This window comes from Hemibagrus wyckioides, linkage group LG01 (assembly GCF_019097595.1).
Source record: "Hemibagrus wyckioides isolate EC202008001 linkage group LG01, SWU_Hwy_1.0, whole genome shotgun sequence".
Taxonomy (NCBI): domain Eukaryota; kingdom Metazoa; phylum Chordata; class Actinopteri; order Siluriformes; family Bagridae; genus Hemibagrus; species Hemibagrus wyckioides.
The window spans coordinates 19,141,363-19,159,768 of record NC_080710.1 but is presented as its reverse complement, the minus strand read 5'-3'; the positions used below and the strand labels follow the sequence as shown (position 1 = coordinate 19,159,768).

Genomic DNA, 18,406 nt, shown 5'->3' with positions numbered 1-18,406 from the left:
AATGACAGCTGGTGAGATTCAGGTGATGCGTTTTGTGAGATGTTATCAGGAAGAGCTTCTTTTCTCAAAATGCTTTAAAATAACTTGTTATGAAAGTGGTCTTTAACAGATTATTTTGAATCTTCACTATAAATCTTTGGTCCTTAGGCCTGTTTCTCCTCTTCTTCACCCTCCTCTTTACCCTCCACTGTGTGATGAACAGTGTGCTCATGGGCACTGGCATCCATGTGAATCTTCTCTGTTATGGCTCTAATTATGCTTAATGATACTTTAAATGCTGATGTATTTTTCATATCCATTGGCTGATTTGTGGGGTCAACAACCATCTGTCTCTTTTGCGTCCCAACTTCTTTTTTTTCTCTAATAACAGATTTTAAAGGTATTATTTGTGCAACCTTGTACTTATAACCTTGGGAATCAAAGCATGGTTAAAGGCAACAACTAGACAGAGAGAGAGAGAGAGAGAAAGAGAGAGAGAGAGAGAGAGAGTGAGAGAGCAAATGAAAAAAAAAAATAAGAGTGAATATTTGAAATACTAGTTTACTGAAAAAAATCGTTAGGAATTATATATATATGAATATAAACATCAAGATAGACAGACAGACAGACAGACATATAGATAGATAGATAGATAGATAGATAGATAGATAGATAGATAGATAGATAGATAGATAGATAGATAGATAGATAGATAGATAGATAGATAGATAGATAGTCTTTGCTCATTTCAATAATTCCAGAGTGTGTACACTTATTTTATTCTTTTCTACATACAAATATTTATCTGTAATATTTTTTTGTAATCTTTAAAAAATGTTTACATAAACGTAAAAGAAGGGGGACAGTACTTGTGCGTGCATTTCGTCAAAATTCCCCTTCTCAACTCCATTTCTGGCATCTCCGTTTATTTATTTATTTGTTTATTTATTTATCACTAGGTACTAGCTAAGCTTTAGAAAAACAATACGTGACGCAATAACGCCAGTCCTATCATGCTAAATAAGGAATTATATGCTGCGTTAAATGCTTTTAAGAGCGCGTGCTTGCAGAAGACGCCGGTGGATGGCGGTGTATCATCCTCTGTGTTTGTTTTACACAGAAAACATGCAACTTTGTGTTGGATCAGTTCTGGAATTCCTGCATATAACCACATCCTGTTTTGTTTGTTATGATCCAAGCCACTGCTCAATGTGCGTCCAGGTGGAGAAAGTCTATGACGCAAATAATAACCATAAATGAGCATGTTTTTATCTTTCCTCTGTATATGGCTGCAGTCCCAGTTTACTTCCCTGCTGTTGCTGCATGTTTGCCTGAGCGCACAGCGTTAAACCTCTATGAGCTGCAATAAAGCTCCAGAATAAACTCTAAAGTAGTTTTGACGCGCTTCTGTCTTACTAGTTTATAAGTGATCTGGGAAGAAAAACTGCTCGGCAAGCCCTTATTTGGGGATGTCTAATAATCAGAGTAAGTGACACACCGTGAGGCCAATGAGAGAGTTCACAGTGAGCTCTTTTATTCATGCCCAACCCATACTGCTTTCTCTCTCACACACATACACACACGCGCGCGCGCGCGCGCACACTGCTCTTAATAGTGAAGTGAAGTGAGAAATATTGCAGCAGTTTGACTTTAGATCCGTTTAAGTGTTTGTTATCGAGGTATGACAAAACATTTGGAGTGTGAAGTTTAACGTACAATGTGAGAAAACCATGAAGGCAAAGCTGGGATTCATTTGGGATGCTGTCCAAATGTTTATTGCACTTTGGTCAGTGTTCAGCGTTCACACGGTTTTACTGGTCCACGGTCAGGAAGGTAAGTTCACTCACTTTATATCACGGACAACATGTTGTACATATAATTTATAGTATTGTCATAGTTACGGTGTTGTCATAGTTTGGAAAGAAAGAATCTCCATGAAAAAGGATCAGTAATGTGTGTGAGATGAAGAACTATGCAGAACTTTTTTTCCCCCCTTTTTTTCTTTTCAGGACCCAATGTGAATATCTTGTTTTCGTTTCTGTATTGTGTTTTAGAGGGATTTATTCCATTTGAAACCCAATTTCTTGTATTTAGTTTGCTTATTCATCATTCATTTTCAGATTTTGCCAGAGGTTATTAATTTTCTTGGAGTTTAAAAAGGGTCTTGGATTGGAAAATACTAAACAGAGATCTGCTCAGATATTTGCATAACAGAAGAGATGTTTCAGTCCTCCCCAAGCCAAGAATATAATAAAATGTATTATGTAATAAATGATTTATTTATATATTCAGTTTGACTGGAAGTGACACCGACTGTAAAGATCATGGTGGCCAATTCACATATAGTTCAGATAAAATGTCAGTAGTCTATCACAGACACATCACGGACCAGTTTCCTAAAATTCATCTGCAGTAAGGTTAATGGCGGTTAGAGTGAGAGAGTGTTCATGATACTTTCTTTACCTGTTGGTGTTAATTCTGTGATGTGAAACTTCGTTCAGGATTTTGATGTCTGAGCTTCAGTCTTCTCTGTGTTTACCCCTACACACCAGCTTGTCCCAATATGAGTGGGGTCAGTGTGAATCACTGTTTCCACGTCCACAGACTGAGACTGAGGCAGGATTACTGTATAAACACAGTCACTTGCCAAGTGTCTGTGCACTGCGCCTACACAGCAGGGAGCAAACCTCTGGATTCTAGCAGCATCATCACAGAGGAAGCTGACTGATGCTAGGGTCATTACTTTACATGATTCATATGTTATAACAAGCCACAGAGATTTTGGAATTAGGCACCAGACAGAACAGGAAAGTCAAACATCTAAGGTGAAGTTGCTGTCACTATATGATGGACAGAAAGGTATTATGAAGGTGACAGCCTAAACAGCTGAAAGTCCTGGCAGGCCTGCGGGGACATGCCCATACCATTGAGGTGAAAATAAAAATGACATGTTTCCTGATAGCGTGTGATGCTAGAATAAATCTGCAGTGCCTGTTTTAGTCAGCCTTTGACTTAACTTTGAAGTGATTTTTTTGTAATGATGAGGTTCATTTATCTGAAGAAATGTGCATAGCCCATTTAATCTCATTCACAAGAGATTATGGTGGTGGTGATGATCATTTAAAAAACGGCATAAACATTTTGGTCCATTAACATAAAAAAAATTGTTGTATAAAATTTTACATTTCTTGAAATGGCTTATATTAAGATACATTAAAGACGAGAAAGCGGCGTAAACTGAATTGTGACTCAGCATGACTGGGGTCGTAATTAAAAGTAATTACAAGTAACTAAAAGTAATTACAGCAGTTTAGTTGAAAGTTCAAGACCCAGTTCTTTCCATTTACTGCTTCATCACAGGAAGAGAAATCATCATAATGAGACTAGACCAGACCAGTTAGAAAAATAATATATAACTTGATGAGAACTTTGTAAACCTACTACAAAACAAATATCTTCTAAACTTCTAAAGATCTGCAACAATCGTAAATTCCTCATCTTTCATTCTGGGTGGGGGCAAATATAACCGCTCTGTCGTCCATGACGACAGCCCATGGCACTGGTATTTCCAGGGAATCTCAGGGGAGATGTCTGGGAGGGGGAGAGGGCGAGAAAACAAATGAATGGCAAACCGATTAAGATAGAGTCAATGGTGGGATGTGAAAACGGAAACAGAACTGTAACACACAAGCTCACCTCATCATGGACCTGGAGAATAGAGTGAGGAAAAAAACATCTAAAGATTCACTATCCAGGACCATTGTATTAGACTCTGAGCCAAACCATACATTTGGCCCTTTGGCCACAGTGAGTCATGCTCATAGGCTGCTGAACTTCATGAAATGAGGGTCATTAACTGTCTGACCACAAATGTGTTTGTTTTCCTGTGTTGATGATGAAGATTGTTCACAGAAGAAAAGGGTTTTTAATGATGCTTACATCAAACATGGAATGTAATGGATCACTGGAAGGTAACCTGAAGGAATATCAGTGTGGGTTGAGTATAAAAATTAAAACTGTAAAAGAGCCCAGGTGAAAGCATCACAGATTCATATAATAAGGATAGAACACACACACACACACACTTCCTAGGATTTGCCCAAAAAATGGTTGCTTTCTGGAACTCCCGATTACTCACAGTCACTCAAACCCTATCATTAACAAGGACTCACTGTAATTATCGTTTTAATTGAAATGTAAACTGAAAACCCCCTAGAGTCTGACAAACACATGGGAACTTGGCAGACTCTAGTTCCACACAGGACTCAGCTGTCATTGTGCTCACATTGCCCAGCCTTTTTCACAACTCTTATGCCAGCATGTGAATGCAATGCTATGGGTGAAGCCTACCAACTCCACACTGCTCACGGTGTGTTATTAACCCTGCCATTACACTATATCCACCACATACTAGCAGTTTGGTGAGAAATATAGACATCTCTAGATGAACATATTTTTTTTTCCTCACAGGAAACATAATTTACACGTGTAACATTTATATCATTGATATTCATAGTTGTTGTTTATAGATGAATGAGCATGCAAATAAAATAAAAAGACCATTACAAGTTCAAGTTATTAGCATTTTGAAAACATCTGTTCCACAAGACTGCATTTTGTTTGTCTTGCTGTGATTATGTCTCAAATGAGGAAAAAATGAATTTAAAAAATAAAAGAGGAGTGAAAATATTTTCTCAGGGCAGTTTAGTTTAGACTGTTGTTTTCACTGTAGGTGATGGGTGCGGACACACAATCCTGAGTCCCATTAGTGGCACCGTGGCCTCCTGGAACTACCCCGGCACGTACCCCAACCACACGCAGTGCGTGTGGAGCCTGAAAGTACCGGCAGGATACATGCTGTACCTCACATTTGGGGACTTTGACCTGGAGTGGAGTAAGGACTGCAAAGCCGGAGCTCTTACCATCACTGATAAAAGTAAAAGCATTACCCTGGGTAAGGAAATTCATGTTCTTGATTTTATACAGCAACATTTACAATGCTCTGGAGCAGAATTCAATGGAAAACTTTTAGCAGAATTGTATGTTAGAATTGCTCTAAAGTTATTTCTCTAGCTGTTACATTCTCAGAAACTATGCATTTTATTTCCCAAGAGTCATTGGAGCCTACACACACAGGTGCAACCAGACTCTGAGATTTCACCTTTACTTCCTTGTTCACAGTCACTGATTTACTGATCACCTTTATCTATTTCCAGTTTCACATTCATAACCTTTCAGTGTATCTCAAACACTCACTGATATTGCCAAGAATATGCTCAGTTTGCCTTAGCTGTCTTCACCAAGTCTTTATTCGTTGATTGTCTCTCTGGTTTTCAATATCACTTCAGACTTTTCCCAAGTTGCTGTTGTCTGCTGTACTCCAAGCTGTTTGTTGATCGCCTGACTTGTTCCTGTTGTGTTGACCCTGAGTATTGTCTGTAGATTTGGATCGTCTGCCTCTGTGGTAATAACACAGCTTTAACTGCAAGTGCATTTGTCTCAGCTTCTCTCTCTTGACACTAACTATAGGTAACTTAAGGTTTGTCTACACACAATGAGCCTTATTTATCTTTTAGGAAAGTTTTGTGTAAATGTTTTTTAGGCCAAACCAAGCTAAAAATTTATGCCAGATCTATATGAGTTTTAGTAACACTACTTTTTTTGTACTGATCGTGTATGTTAATAAATGGCAATTGTCACAAGCAGAAGCAGATTTGCAGAAGCAGATGCAGACAGTTTTCAGGAAGAGGTGAACAGTAGTCGAAACCAGGAATCAATACAAAGAATACAAAGCTTGTTAATTTTAGGAGCTGAGCATTTACTGAACAAATACTTCCCAAAGCAATGAATGGAAGAAAGTCCCTTTAAACATGACTGTGTGGCTCATAGGTGTGTTCACAGGTGGGTGACTGTGGGTGAGGAAGTGTGTGGTGTGTATGTGTGTGCGTAGGCCGCAACACGTGCTAGGAATTAGAGTTTGCGACTTGATGCTAACGTGAGACCAATCGGCAATAAATAACCAAATGCGTTCACGGCACAACTGATTTCCCTTTTCTGATACCTACAAAACTTCATAAATGGCAAAAAGGTCACAAAGATCTTGAAATCCTAAGCACTTACAGTGTGTTAGCTGTCATATGGACACAAAAAAGCTCTTCCTGCTTTTATAGGGCAGTGTTTTTTGTAATGTGTAATCTTTGTCAGAATTTATTAATTTGTCTTGGATTTTCTTTTAGGTCATTGATATGAAACAACATGAAATTTGCATTGTGTGCAAGTGAGCTTAATCCATATAGAAAATTGCATAAAATATAAAAACTCAGACCAATGATAACATTTGAAGTCTTAAAGTAAGATTCACATTAGTGAGTTTCCTTATATGGAAAGTCTCACAAACTCAAGAGGCCTCATAGGACAGAAAGCTTTTCTGAAGTTAATAGATTTTCAATAACACCACATTTCTTGTGTAAATGCTTTGTGAACAATTTACAAATATATTTGTTCATATCCAACTTGAGAAATGAATCTCAATAAGAAATGCCCGTATGCTTCCATACTCATGTTTAAAAGATATCCATGAAGCCGAGTTGAATTCACCCACAGTGATCATGTTTGGGCCTGAACACAGCTTACGGCTGTGTCATATGCATTCCTTCAGATAAGTTGTTATCCTAAGGATAAGCTAAAGTCCAGTTTGTTCACCAGGCACTGAGGTGCTACTACTCCCTAGTTACACCACTTACTGTGTTGTTGTTATTGGCAAATTCCAGATGGCCATCCTCACGCTGCTATCCAGCTCCTGCCAAGCCGTGTGCCTACACAAACAGGTTGCATACCACTCAGCAGAAGTGATGTGATAGTGACACTCTTTACAAATCACTCACACACAGACAGACAGACAGACAGATACACACACAAACACACACATTGTGCATGGCAAGTGATGGGATTTAGCATGAGTAATCCAGGCTCTCTGAAGCCTACTGTATCTATCGGAGGTACTTCAGGATATGCTTTTGCGTGTGAAACGGTCCATGCCATTTTTAGCAGCAGGGGAGTATGTGATTGTGCAGGTCTAGTAAGCCCTCAGGCTTGTGTGTTTCTGTGTGATTTAAGTGCTGAGAGACACATTCAGTTCTCACTGTTAGGATGACTCAGTAATTATGCCAGCTTCGCTCTGAAACGTGTTCCCTGCAACCCTGTGTTTTGTGTTTTTGAAGTTGCCTGATACAGTGGATTAGCTGAAATGTGTATTTGCAAGTGTGTGTGTGTGTGTATAACTAATTGGCAAGCATTCTGAAAAACAATTGTTCATGCTTTTGTGTGTGTGTGTGTGTGTGTGTATGTGTGTGTTATTCAGGACCTGTGTGTGGGCAGCTGGCTGCCTCAGAAAAGTACATGTTGGTGAACAGTAGTGAAGTGACAGTGCACTTTGTGTCCCACACACACCGATCCGGACGAGGCTTCCTGCTCTCCTACTCAATCAACCAAATCCAAGGTACTACACACTGGCCTTGTCTGCAAGCTGAGCAAATCTTCTCATATACTTTATAAGCACCATCAAAATCCCACAGTTAATGTTTCATAGTGCATGTCTTCCAAATAAATGTTTTACAATGTTCAGCAGCTCTGTAGTAATGTGCTTTTACTGGTCTTGAGCAGTACTCAGCATTCCAGCTTATCCTTTATTTTGGTTCACAGATATATTTTTTGTAGTTTGTGGGTAATTCTCTTGATAAGACACAAGTGACAGAATTTCAGAAACCTCCTGAGGCAGAACTGTTCACATGTTGGAACCAGGGGGTCTAAATCCTCTAAATGCTATCTCACAGAAAGCTGATTCACAAAATGGAATATAAATGTCCTGCTTAATGCTTTAGAGACATTTTTACAATACAGTTCAAATTCATGAATACTTGAAGAGATCAGACATCCCTTATACCATGTATCACTTACTAACCTGTTCAGAGAGTTACTTCTTTCAATATATATAGTGTCTCGTCATTCACCCTTCCTTAGCAACCTATTGCAGAAAGAATTCTATACTATCACATTACAGCTGCATGTTGTGCTAAAATGGTGAAAATGGTCTAGGAAAATGGTCTATGGTCTAAGAAGCAAACACTATGTGACCGTAAAATGATCTGTGAGGCACGGATATATGCGCCTTTGTATGTGTGTTAGTGAGGCTAACGTATTGGAATGTGTCTGTCCTGCTTCACTGAGCTAAAGAGTGTTTGCTCTGTAAGCAGACCAGCAGGCCTCTGCTTCTAACCTGAATAGAGAGACAGAGGCCTTTCAGAGTGGCCACACACGGGGAGCTAGGGAACTTGTGATGTTTCCCTCTTCCTCCACTTCCTCCTCCTCTATAGAGCACACAGCATGACAGGTTAACCATTTTAACCAATTTTTGCAGTCAGTATATATGTGGCACTCAGTTAATGTAACTAAGGGCAAACTGAGTATTATATTTATGCTTACTTGCTATACTGAGTAAATGATAAAATGAGTGCAACTATTTCATACATAAACGGATGGAAAAAATAATTGTAACTTCAGCACTGAGTTGCATAGTCCTATTTTTTTTAGTCTCTTGAGACTAATATAGTCCCATATTTTCGTTTTTATCAAGCAGTCTGAGTATACAGCAGCATTATAAGGGCTGTCCAGAATACTGTGGGGTTACAGAACAGCATTCAGCTAAACACCAAACACACAACTTTAGTCAAAAATGGTCAGTTTTCCAAGGACAGAACCAATAATGTTTATACACAGAAGAATGTTTAGAGCATCCTGTGTTCTGTGACATGAAGATATGAGTTCCTGTTATTTGTTTGTTTGTTCAAATCACTTCTGGAGTCAAGGCCGTAGCCCAAAAAGCTCTGATAGACTGCGTCACACTGTGTTCAGACACTGGACTCACGCTCACACCCACGCAAATGCCTTCAAGTCTGTATACAGAGATCACATGCTTACACTCTTACCATTCCACAAGCATACACAATCATCATCACAACTTGAGGGATATGTAGGCCGCATGCCGTTTGTATACATGAGCACGCATGTGGGATATTTTGTGTACATTTGAGCGGATTTATTCTGCAGCTTTGTGATTGACACAGCTCTGGTTTCCTTTTTTTCAAGACCTCATATCATGTCTTCACAGAGGAAGCCACTTTACCTCCCAGCAGTTCAGGTGGGAGTCTGTTCTATATGTAGAGCATATTCTTTCCATGGTCTTTTTATTTTTTATTTAAAGTTTCCTTCTCTTTACTTTTCTTTTCTTTACTTCTGTCTCCATCAGTTTTAAAAGAAAATCTAAATATAACAAAAAATATGCTTAACACTCAGCTGCATCATATCCTGTCTTTGGCCTTCACATTCTGTCTACAAACAACATAAACCTCTGGAAATCTGTTCCTTGGTATTATTTACAGTCATTATTCTTGTGCGTCTTTCTTACAATAACTGTATAAGAGCTGTTCAATTGTCATAGTCATGCGCATGCACATGATTTGTTGTACTAATCATATGTGACTGCTGTGTCCTGTTTTTTAGTGTGTTTTGTCCTGCGGGGTGCAAGGATGTGACAGGAGAAGTCTGGGGTCAGCATGGACAAGGCTACAGAGATGTATGCTCCTTATTTCTTAAGCCTGCATGGGCAGAGGATATTGTGTGATGACAATCCTTCAATAAATATGGGATAAATGTATTTTACTAAATAGGCTATAGGCTAAAGTTCTAGAATAATGTTGGTATGTTCTTATAATTTGTTTCTTTCAAGCCCGTATTGCTAGAACTATTTTTTCCCATTTTTCCATTGCACATTTTTTTTATGAAGAGAAATGACAGTGCTTCTGCTGGTGAAAATGCTGTAGCTCAACAGGGGGTGAAAATTTTGAAATCCATGGAAGTGGACGTATTTTCAAACACTGGTCCAAAATTTGGTGCTTGTGTAGCTGCCTGCTGAGGTCTCCTATAAATACAAACACAGTGTCAAACTGGTATTTTTCTGTCTTCAAATGCAGAACAAACCCTGTCCTAGTTTCCTGTTTTTTGGCCCATTCAGCATAAAAATGCTGCCATCCAGCCAAACAAATACAGCTGACTTATTTTATCTGTAGCAAATAAGAACAAATCACAGACAGAATCAATAAAATGGATAGCAAAACTAATGCAATGGCAGACGTATAGAGACAAGGAGTTATAGTAGAATGAAAACACATTTGTTGTTATGTCAGCCAGCTGGTTATTTTACCACTATCTCAATGAAATCTAATCATGTGTTATAGATGTCACTGCAATAAGCCATCAGAGCATGCTTAGTTTTGTAGGGGGAGTGAGAGCTTTCACATTGCAGAGGCAGATGGATGTTAGTGGTCTTTTGTAAAAAATAAATAAATAAATAACTTACAGACATCCTTTAAGTTAAGAGACCAGTCAATGTTTTTCCAACCTTCAACTGTTGGTGATCCAATGCACACTGTAGCCTCAGATTCCTTATGTGGAACTGAATGCCCAGCCACCTCACGGTTCATGTAAAGAAAGGTTATTTGAGGTTATTGTATCCTTCCTGTTAGCTTAAACCTTTCTTGCTGTTCATGTCTGACCTCCCTCACCAACAAGATGTGCACCTGCAGTGGATAGTTTTAGGTTTTATGCACTATTCTTTGCCCTAGACACTGTTGTGTATAAAAATTCAAGGAGATCAGTAATTGGTGTAGTCTGGCACAAACAAGCACTCCATGGTCGAAGTCACTGAAATAACATTTTCCCCCATTCACATCATCTGATGTGAACATTAACTAAAGCCCTTGACTTGTATCTGCAGAATTCTATGCATTGTGCTGCTACAACATGATTGACTGATTTGCAATTGAACAGATGTTCCTATTAAAGTGGACACTGAGTATTCAAATGCCCTGAACTAACTAAATATGCGGGCTATATACAAGTATATGCAAGTGACATGTCACAGAATTAGATGTGCACATTGTTAAAAGAATTTCCCAGTTTTAAAGTGAAAGTATGCTGGTATGACAGAGAGGTCCTATTCAGAGCTGTTAATGAGAGTTTCCTGCTTTTAGGAAGAAGAATTTTGTGTTGCAGTTTGCCCTTGGCTTGAACAGAAGTAGCACCAAAGCAGACAATTACGGCGGAGGTCAGGATGGGCTAGCTGTGTAGAATTGGACCAGTACTGCCTGGGGGAGATTGAATTTTTTTTTTCAGTCACCACAGGAAAAATTGGCCTTTGCAGAGCCTAGCATCAAAACACCATTTTGGTGTGCCAGAGAAAAAAAAAGCCAGCAATAGCACATATAATGCTGTAAACTTAAGCTACATTTTGGTGCTTTCTTAATCATGGGCCTATGTGTAATGTAATTCCTGCATTGTGTGTTTTGTAGACCTCTGTGCTGTGCAAAGCTGCAGTCCATGCAGGGGTCATATCAGACAGCCTGGGAGGCATAATTAATGTAACCCTGCAGAGAGGCATCACGCTGTATGAATCAAGTTTTGCTAATGGAGTCCTGTCCAAAACGTGAGTGTGCTACTCTGTCAGCTAAGCACACAGACACTGTTCCCTGCAAGAGACCTGCTAAAGTACCCACTATGCAAACACATTTTCATCTGTACATATTATCATTTCAGCTCTGCAGTAGCTAATGTAATAGTTGCTCATCTGTTTGAGCAATATGTAAATCCCTCTCTCACAAAAAAAAAATACTCTCTTCTTTCCCCACAGAGGGTCATTGTCAGATAAGAAGCTTGTCTTCAGCAGAGGTAAATCCAGGGCTGCTTACAGTTATTAACAGTATGTAACATTGTTGATATGAATAGCAACACCTTTAATAAACACCACTGGTTTAGTGACCACAGAAAAATACAATTCTGTGCCAGCTGGAGTATAACCAATGTCATGAACGCTATATCCATAATTACAGAGTAAATAATATGTAGTTACATTTACTGCTTGGTACTTACATAATATGTATCATCATTACCCATGAGACAATTATACATTTCCAGTGTTTAAACATGGTGTACAAACATCTGCACTGTTTACTTACTCGTTGACTCATTATGTGTAAAAATGACAGTCTTGTTTTAAGTTCACTTCCCTTCATGGGTATGTTCCATGTAACAGTATGTGACAGCGTGTTAGCAGTTATGACCTACAACGCGTCTTCCATGTCAACGGATGTGGACAGAGTGAACTGGATTTCAGAAAACGGGGACTCGAGAGGACAGTTTGTGAAGTGGCACGCCAGGATTGAGGATCAGCAGCCATGGCTGGAACTGGAGCTCTTTAATCGTAGCACTATCACAGGTCAGAAAAGATATATATACAGTATATATATATATATATATATATATATATATATATATATATATATATATAGATAGATATAGATAGATATATATAGATAGATATATATAGATATGTATATATACTGTGTTTGTGTATCAATAGCTGTTTTCTTTTAAATGCCATTTGAATGCATGTCATAGTGTTGCCTCTTTTGTCAGTAGGTCTATCTTTGACTTGTGGAAATACAATGGGCTGAACTGCAGAATGCTAGGATGAACCAGTAATACCTGTCTGTTTGGGCCCTGGGTTGATGGTATAAATGATTTCTTTCCAGGAATAATAACAGAGGGTCTGTCAAACTCTTTTATTGAGACTTACACACTGAAGTTTAGCAAAGATCGCAAAACATGGAAAATTTACAAGGATGCAGCTAGCAAAGAGAAAAAGGTACCCCTGTGTAAAAATACAGATTTTACATTCTCTAACATAATAAAAATGTATGCATTCATTTTTTTAATCAAAATATATTGCTTAATTTCTGCTCTTTTCTCCTCGCGTGCAGGTGTTTGAAGCCTCATCTGATGGCCACACAACGGCTCTCAACAGCCTTTTTCCCCCGATACCAGCCCGTTACCTCCAGCTCTGGCCCCAGCGCTGGCACGGCAGAGTCTCTTTACAGGTGCAAGTGCTTGGATGTCCATTATCTGTGTTTCGACCACGATCCAACCCTGGTGGTGAGACTCTTTCTTTCTACTCTTCTTCATCTAGGCTTTGCTCTGTGCTTCTTCTTTATAAGGCTGGATATAAATTACTTGTCTGAGTTTCTTTTGTGAATTCCAAGTAAAACTACTTTCTTGATATAGCAAAAAAAAAAAAAGGTAATAAGGTCTAGGAATTTCAGAGCAGATTTCTTTCAGAGCTGATAATTACATGGTATATAGCATTCCATTGAGTCTGCTTAGTTTCCTGAATACCATACTTATTAGTTCAGTCAATCCTCTCTTCAGGATCCAGCGCAGTGCAGCCAGTTCCCACAGAAACCGTGCGGCTGAATGAGTTCTCCACCGAGAGTCCTGTGGTCATAAGCTCAAGCCAAAGTAAGTTTAAACATTTAGTGATTGGTAGTGATTCTATCATCTGTACTGAATTGACACAGTGTATTTAAACGGCAGGCATAAAAGGCAATTAGCAGGTAAGTACTTATATACGAAACTCCCAGCTATGAATAATTGATTAACTGCAGTGAAAATAATAGGAAAAGTATGTAGTTACCAGAATGATGAATGGAAATCTGCACTTAACGTCAGGTCCTGGGAGTATAAAACAGCGGTCACACCGGACGCAAAATGAAATCCACCCGACAATGAGGAAGGCAGTACAGTGTGTTCATTCTGGCAAAGTTAAATGCCTAATAAAGTGACATCACTGATAGAAGAGTGAATGTACATTTTTGTGTGCATGCCCTGTGCACATTACAAGATCTGCCACTCAAGCGCAACATAATCCTACGCTGAAAAAAATGATTCATTGAATTTACCCAATTTTCTTAAGTTAAGTGGTTGCAATCAATTTACTTTAGCTATATTTAAATAAATAAATTAAGTTCACTGACTTTGAACTTAATTTATTTATTTAAATGTAGCTAAAATAAATTGATTGCAACCACTTAACTTAAGAAAATTGGGTAAATTCAATGAATCATTTTTTTCAGTGTACCCTTGTGTGGCTCTCACCTGGTGCAATAATAACTGTAACATAGCAACACTTTTTTAATTGTTGGTCACTCAAAAGGGGACATTTGTATTTCAGTAGAATTTAAAACTTGAATAAAGTCTGTATGAAGATTAAGATTTATTGAACAGCTAATAAAACATCCACCAATGTGGCAGAGCATCATGGTTATTCAGATCACCCCTATTAATTTTTAATGTACAATATTTAATGTACAATATTTAATGTCTGCTTGTTGTATCTAAACTGTGACAGAGTCAGTAAGCAGTTGTTTGTTATATTTGAGATAAGATAGTCTACATGGTTGTGGAAACATTAAGAAATGCAAGCAGAGCTCCTGTTGTTATGTTCTTCATTTTTCTTATTACATCTTTTATTATTATATTATTATAAAGATCCATAAAACTGAAAACAAACTTTTAATCAATTTCCTTATAGGCTCCAACCAGCCATTGATATTGGTGGTGGGTGTGGTTCTGGGTGTGGCTCTGTGTGTGTGCTGCCTGTTGGCCGGACTGTTGTGGAGGAGAAGGTACGTATCAAAGCACGTGTTTCTCTTACAGTATTACTTTTCAGCTGCTTAATACCAGTTAAACTCTTGTTTCAGGAAAAAGGGTGTACACATGAAGAAGTGTTGCCTTGACACAGGTAAGCCCTGGATACAGAGTTTTTATGATATTTTATGCATGATGTGCCAGGCTTGGTTTCCTGTGGCCGGACTTTCTAGCTAAGTGCTTTTGTCTCTTGTCGTCAGGCTGTCAAGGTGTCCATGGGATAAAACTGCCCTATACTGAATCAGAGCTTGTGTCCTACCCTCTGGCTAGGAACATCCATGACAGTCTACCTAACCCTCCTCTCAATGGTGAGATGCACTAGTGTTTGCTGAATGTTTAAGAACAGTTATGTGACAAAAAAGCATGTTTGTTAGTGATTTAACTTGTTAGCACATTAAACACGTATCTGTGGCATGTATTATTCTCATATATTAATAACTAAAGGAGTGAATTATATTGTGTGAAGATAAAACCCCAAAAATGTTTAAATCTTGTACTAATGACATTTGATTTGCAATAAACTTCAGTTGATATAATTTATTACCTTCTTATTACCTTCCAGGGGAGATCCTCTAAAGTATTACTGTAGCAGTACATACAGAGATAACACGAGTCAATAAAAAGCTTGACAATGTTTGTCGAGCTGAAGCTGTAGGGCACAAATGTTCTTCCGCAGGCAGTAATCATTCACTACAGTGAAAGAGAAAGTTTAGGATGGCTGCAGCAGAAGCAGGTCAGAGAGTGAGCATGACCCTTCTGTTCCTCTTCTTCCTGCTGCATGGTTCAGCTAAATAGTCAGAGAAACCGAAGCGAAGGCCCAAGTGCATTCCTCTCTCTCTCTTTCTCTCTTGTACTCTTTCTCTCTCTCTTATCCCCCCTTTCAGTCGCTCAGCAGCAGCAGCATAAATGTGCCTTTCTTTAGTCAGCTGAGCCTCTGTGAAAGGGTCTCTGTAATTGGTGCCCAAATGAGGGGCACTTATGCTAGAGCAGCGCTCATGTCCACCACCACCCCCACGTCACTCCCTCAGGCTAACAGACTCTACAGTGAGGCCTTCAGTCACAAGAGGACAGAGAGTCAAGACAATCGAACTCCCTTTACAGACATCCTAATTAAAGCAGATTCACCCAATTGGGATTCCTAAAGTGTATTGAATAATAGACAGTAAGACATGCATAGGGAGGCTTTTGCATACATATACACTGATTCTATTGGAATAGACAGTATATTTGACACAAGTCAAATAATTAACAGTATTTAGATGGTTTTCATTATCTTGAATCATTTAAAAACTCCACATTTCTTTGTAAGACCATTTTTTTCTTTTTTTTTTCCCCAGACTATGCTGAACCTGATGTTCTCACAGGTGGACAGAAAGTGGGAGTCACCTTCCGACCACCTCTGGATGAGGGCTACACTGTTCCCTTTTCCATTAACCATTATGACACACCGAATCATCTTCCTGAATACGCCGAGCCCCTGCGGCTCGAACCAGAATACGCCACACCATTCAACGAGCCAGTCCTCGATCCCTCTATCACCACACAGCTAAAGAACCTCTCTCACCTTCGCACAGCTCCCAGTGCTTTACAATACGACTGCCCTGCTCACCGACGCCTTTCTAATGGATATTGCACTCCTTTTGTTAACAACACAGCAAACCACACACAAGCCCAGTCTGGAGATTTGGTAGTGCAGCATACGTATCACGAGCCCCTGTGAGCGCTGAACACTCGGCTGTAAATCTTATCGGCGAAGGTCATGTTTGCAGTTTCCAACTGTAAATATTAAAAGTTTCCAGGCTGCTGTGAGACTTAAAGAATTCACTGTTGGCTCCCTTGAGTGGCAAAGATAGCCAATTGGACGGTATATTCTGTATTTATTATTGTTGTTATTGTTTAGAAATGGAAAAAAACATAATTTTTATACAACTTTGTTAGATGGAAGTGCACAGTGACCTATGGGTTCGCTTTAATTTTATTCCTACAGCATGCACCAATCCGTAGTCCCTTATAGTTAATGACTATGAGGGTATAAGTGATCTTGCTGCAGATGAATACAGTCAGTACTGTAACCACAGTTTTTTCCTGTTATGGATGTTTCTGGGTTAGTTTTATACCTATAATGTATAAATGTGAATATATATATATATATATATATATATATATATATATATCCATCATTAACTCCTAAAAAAGCAGCATTGTATATCCAAAGCACCTTTAAAATGACAAATGATATATAAATTATAACAAACTAGATGTATGTATTATGGGTACAATACCACTGAACTTGATGTTGACTGATGACTATTTTATATGAAGTTAAGGATTTGGATTCTGAGATGGACCACTGGCCTTTTTTGTATATTTATATAATTGAGACTAATATTAATATACAGAATGTGCATACTGCATGTGTTTACAGTACACAAGTATATTGAGGTACAAAACAGTTGTTTATTGCTGGAAAAAATAAAGTTAAAGTACTTTTATAGAAAACTGTTCCAGTCTTATTTATTGCATATTTAAAGGCATATCGCATATCTTACGCACATTGACAACGGATGTGTTCATCAGCAGGGCTCGAACCTACTTGAAAACTTGTACTTTAAATCATTATTAAATTTAAACATTATTTTGGCCACATTTATAATAATTATGGAAATTGAATGCTTGATCTCATATGTAATTCAATTCCAAGAAAAAAAAAACACTTTACGTGTTATTTCTTACATTTAGGCATTTAAAGTACTTGTTACAATTCTCAGACATGTCTTTTTCTCTCATCCAGCTAGTGATTGTGTGCTACAGGTCTATATCAGTATGATATACTTTAACATCTAAATAAGTTCATAAATGGAAATAAACCTTTATCATCTGTGCCGACCTTCTTATGCTACACAACATAGCTAACACTGTAGCTGCATGTGTGTGTCTAAAGAGGAATAATCCACCAGACTTTAATGTGGAACCCTAAACTTAATCCTACCCCTAACCTCTAACCCATAACCCTAACCCTACCCCTACCTCTAACCCCTACACCCATCCTTAACCCTAACCCCTACACCCATCCTTAACCCTAACCCCTAACCATAACCCGATCATTAACCCTAAACCTAACACCTAACTCTACCCCTACCCCTAACCCTACAACCAACCCCTAAAACTAACCCTAACCCTATCTCAGTAAAGATTATTGCTGAAGACTTGGATAAAATGATATTTTTTTTTGCCTCCCTATAGAAGACAATAACTCCAGCTAATTTGAAAATGCACACTGAGGTAAGTTTTGCTAATTTGCTAACCTTAACTAGCTTAAGTTAGCGTGTGTTGTTAATGCCAGTTTAGATTAGCATGGATTCCAGTAGCTAATGTAACTAGCTAGGGAGCAAGTCAAATTCTAGCTAAAGGTCAATATGGAACTGACAGTGATGTGAAGGATGTTTTCAAGCAAAATGGTGTAACAGAAAAAAACAACAGTTTTTGTGAACTTTGTAATTGAAGTTACTTGCCACATGAAAACATCACATTAACTGAATTTCATCAGTTAAAAACATTTACGTTTTTTAATACTTTTTCATACTTTTATATGTATGAAACATTTACATGCACATGGAACTTTTTTGCACACGTTTTTGAGTAAATTCTTCTTTGGATAGATTTAATGAAGATTTTGACAAATTATCTATGCTTCAATTTAACTAAACTATATTGTCCACCCCTGGTCATCGGTTACATTATTAAATCTGTGCTTACTGGATTCATAAATAAAACTGCTTGGAATTAAAAAACAAACAAACAAACAAACAAAAACCTGCTCCTCCTGTGTATA

The 18,406-nt window shown here is 38.3% G+C and overlaps 1 protein-coding gene across 1 annotated transcript; it reads left to right on the top strand.

The window, feature by feature from the left end:
- The first annotated feature begins 1,547 nt into the window (after positions 1-1,547).
- On the top strand, positions 1,548-17,056 carry si:dkey-34d22.1 (discoidin, CUB and LCCL domain-containing protein 1). The gene is made up of 15 exons (XM_058398665.1): positions 1,548-1,812; positions 4,712-4,933; positions 7,340-7,477; positions 9,124-9,175; positions 9,538-9,610; positions 11,385-11,518; positions 11,723-11,760; positions 12,125-12,307; positions 12,624-12,736; positions 12,852-13,023; positions 13,297-13,386; positions 14,459-14,552; positions 14,628-14,668; positions 14,775-14,882; positions 15,912-17,056. The coding sequence occupies exons 1-15, from the start codon at positions 1,710-1,712 to the stop codon at positions 16,292-16,294; spliced, it is 1,944 nt and encodes a 647-aa protein (XP_058254648.1). The 5' UTR covers positions 1,548-1,709; the 3' UTR covers positions 16,295-17,056.
- The last annotated feature ends 1,350 nt before the right edge of the window (positions 17,057-18,406 follow it).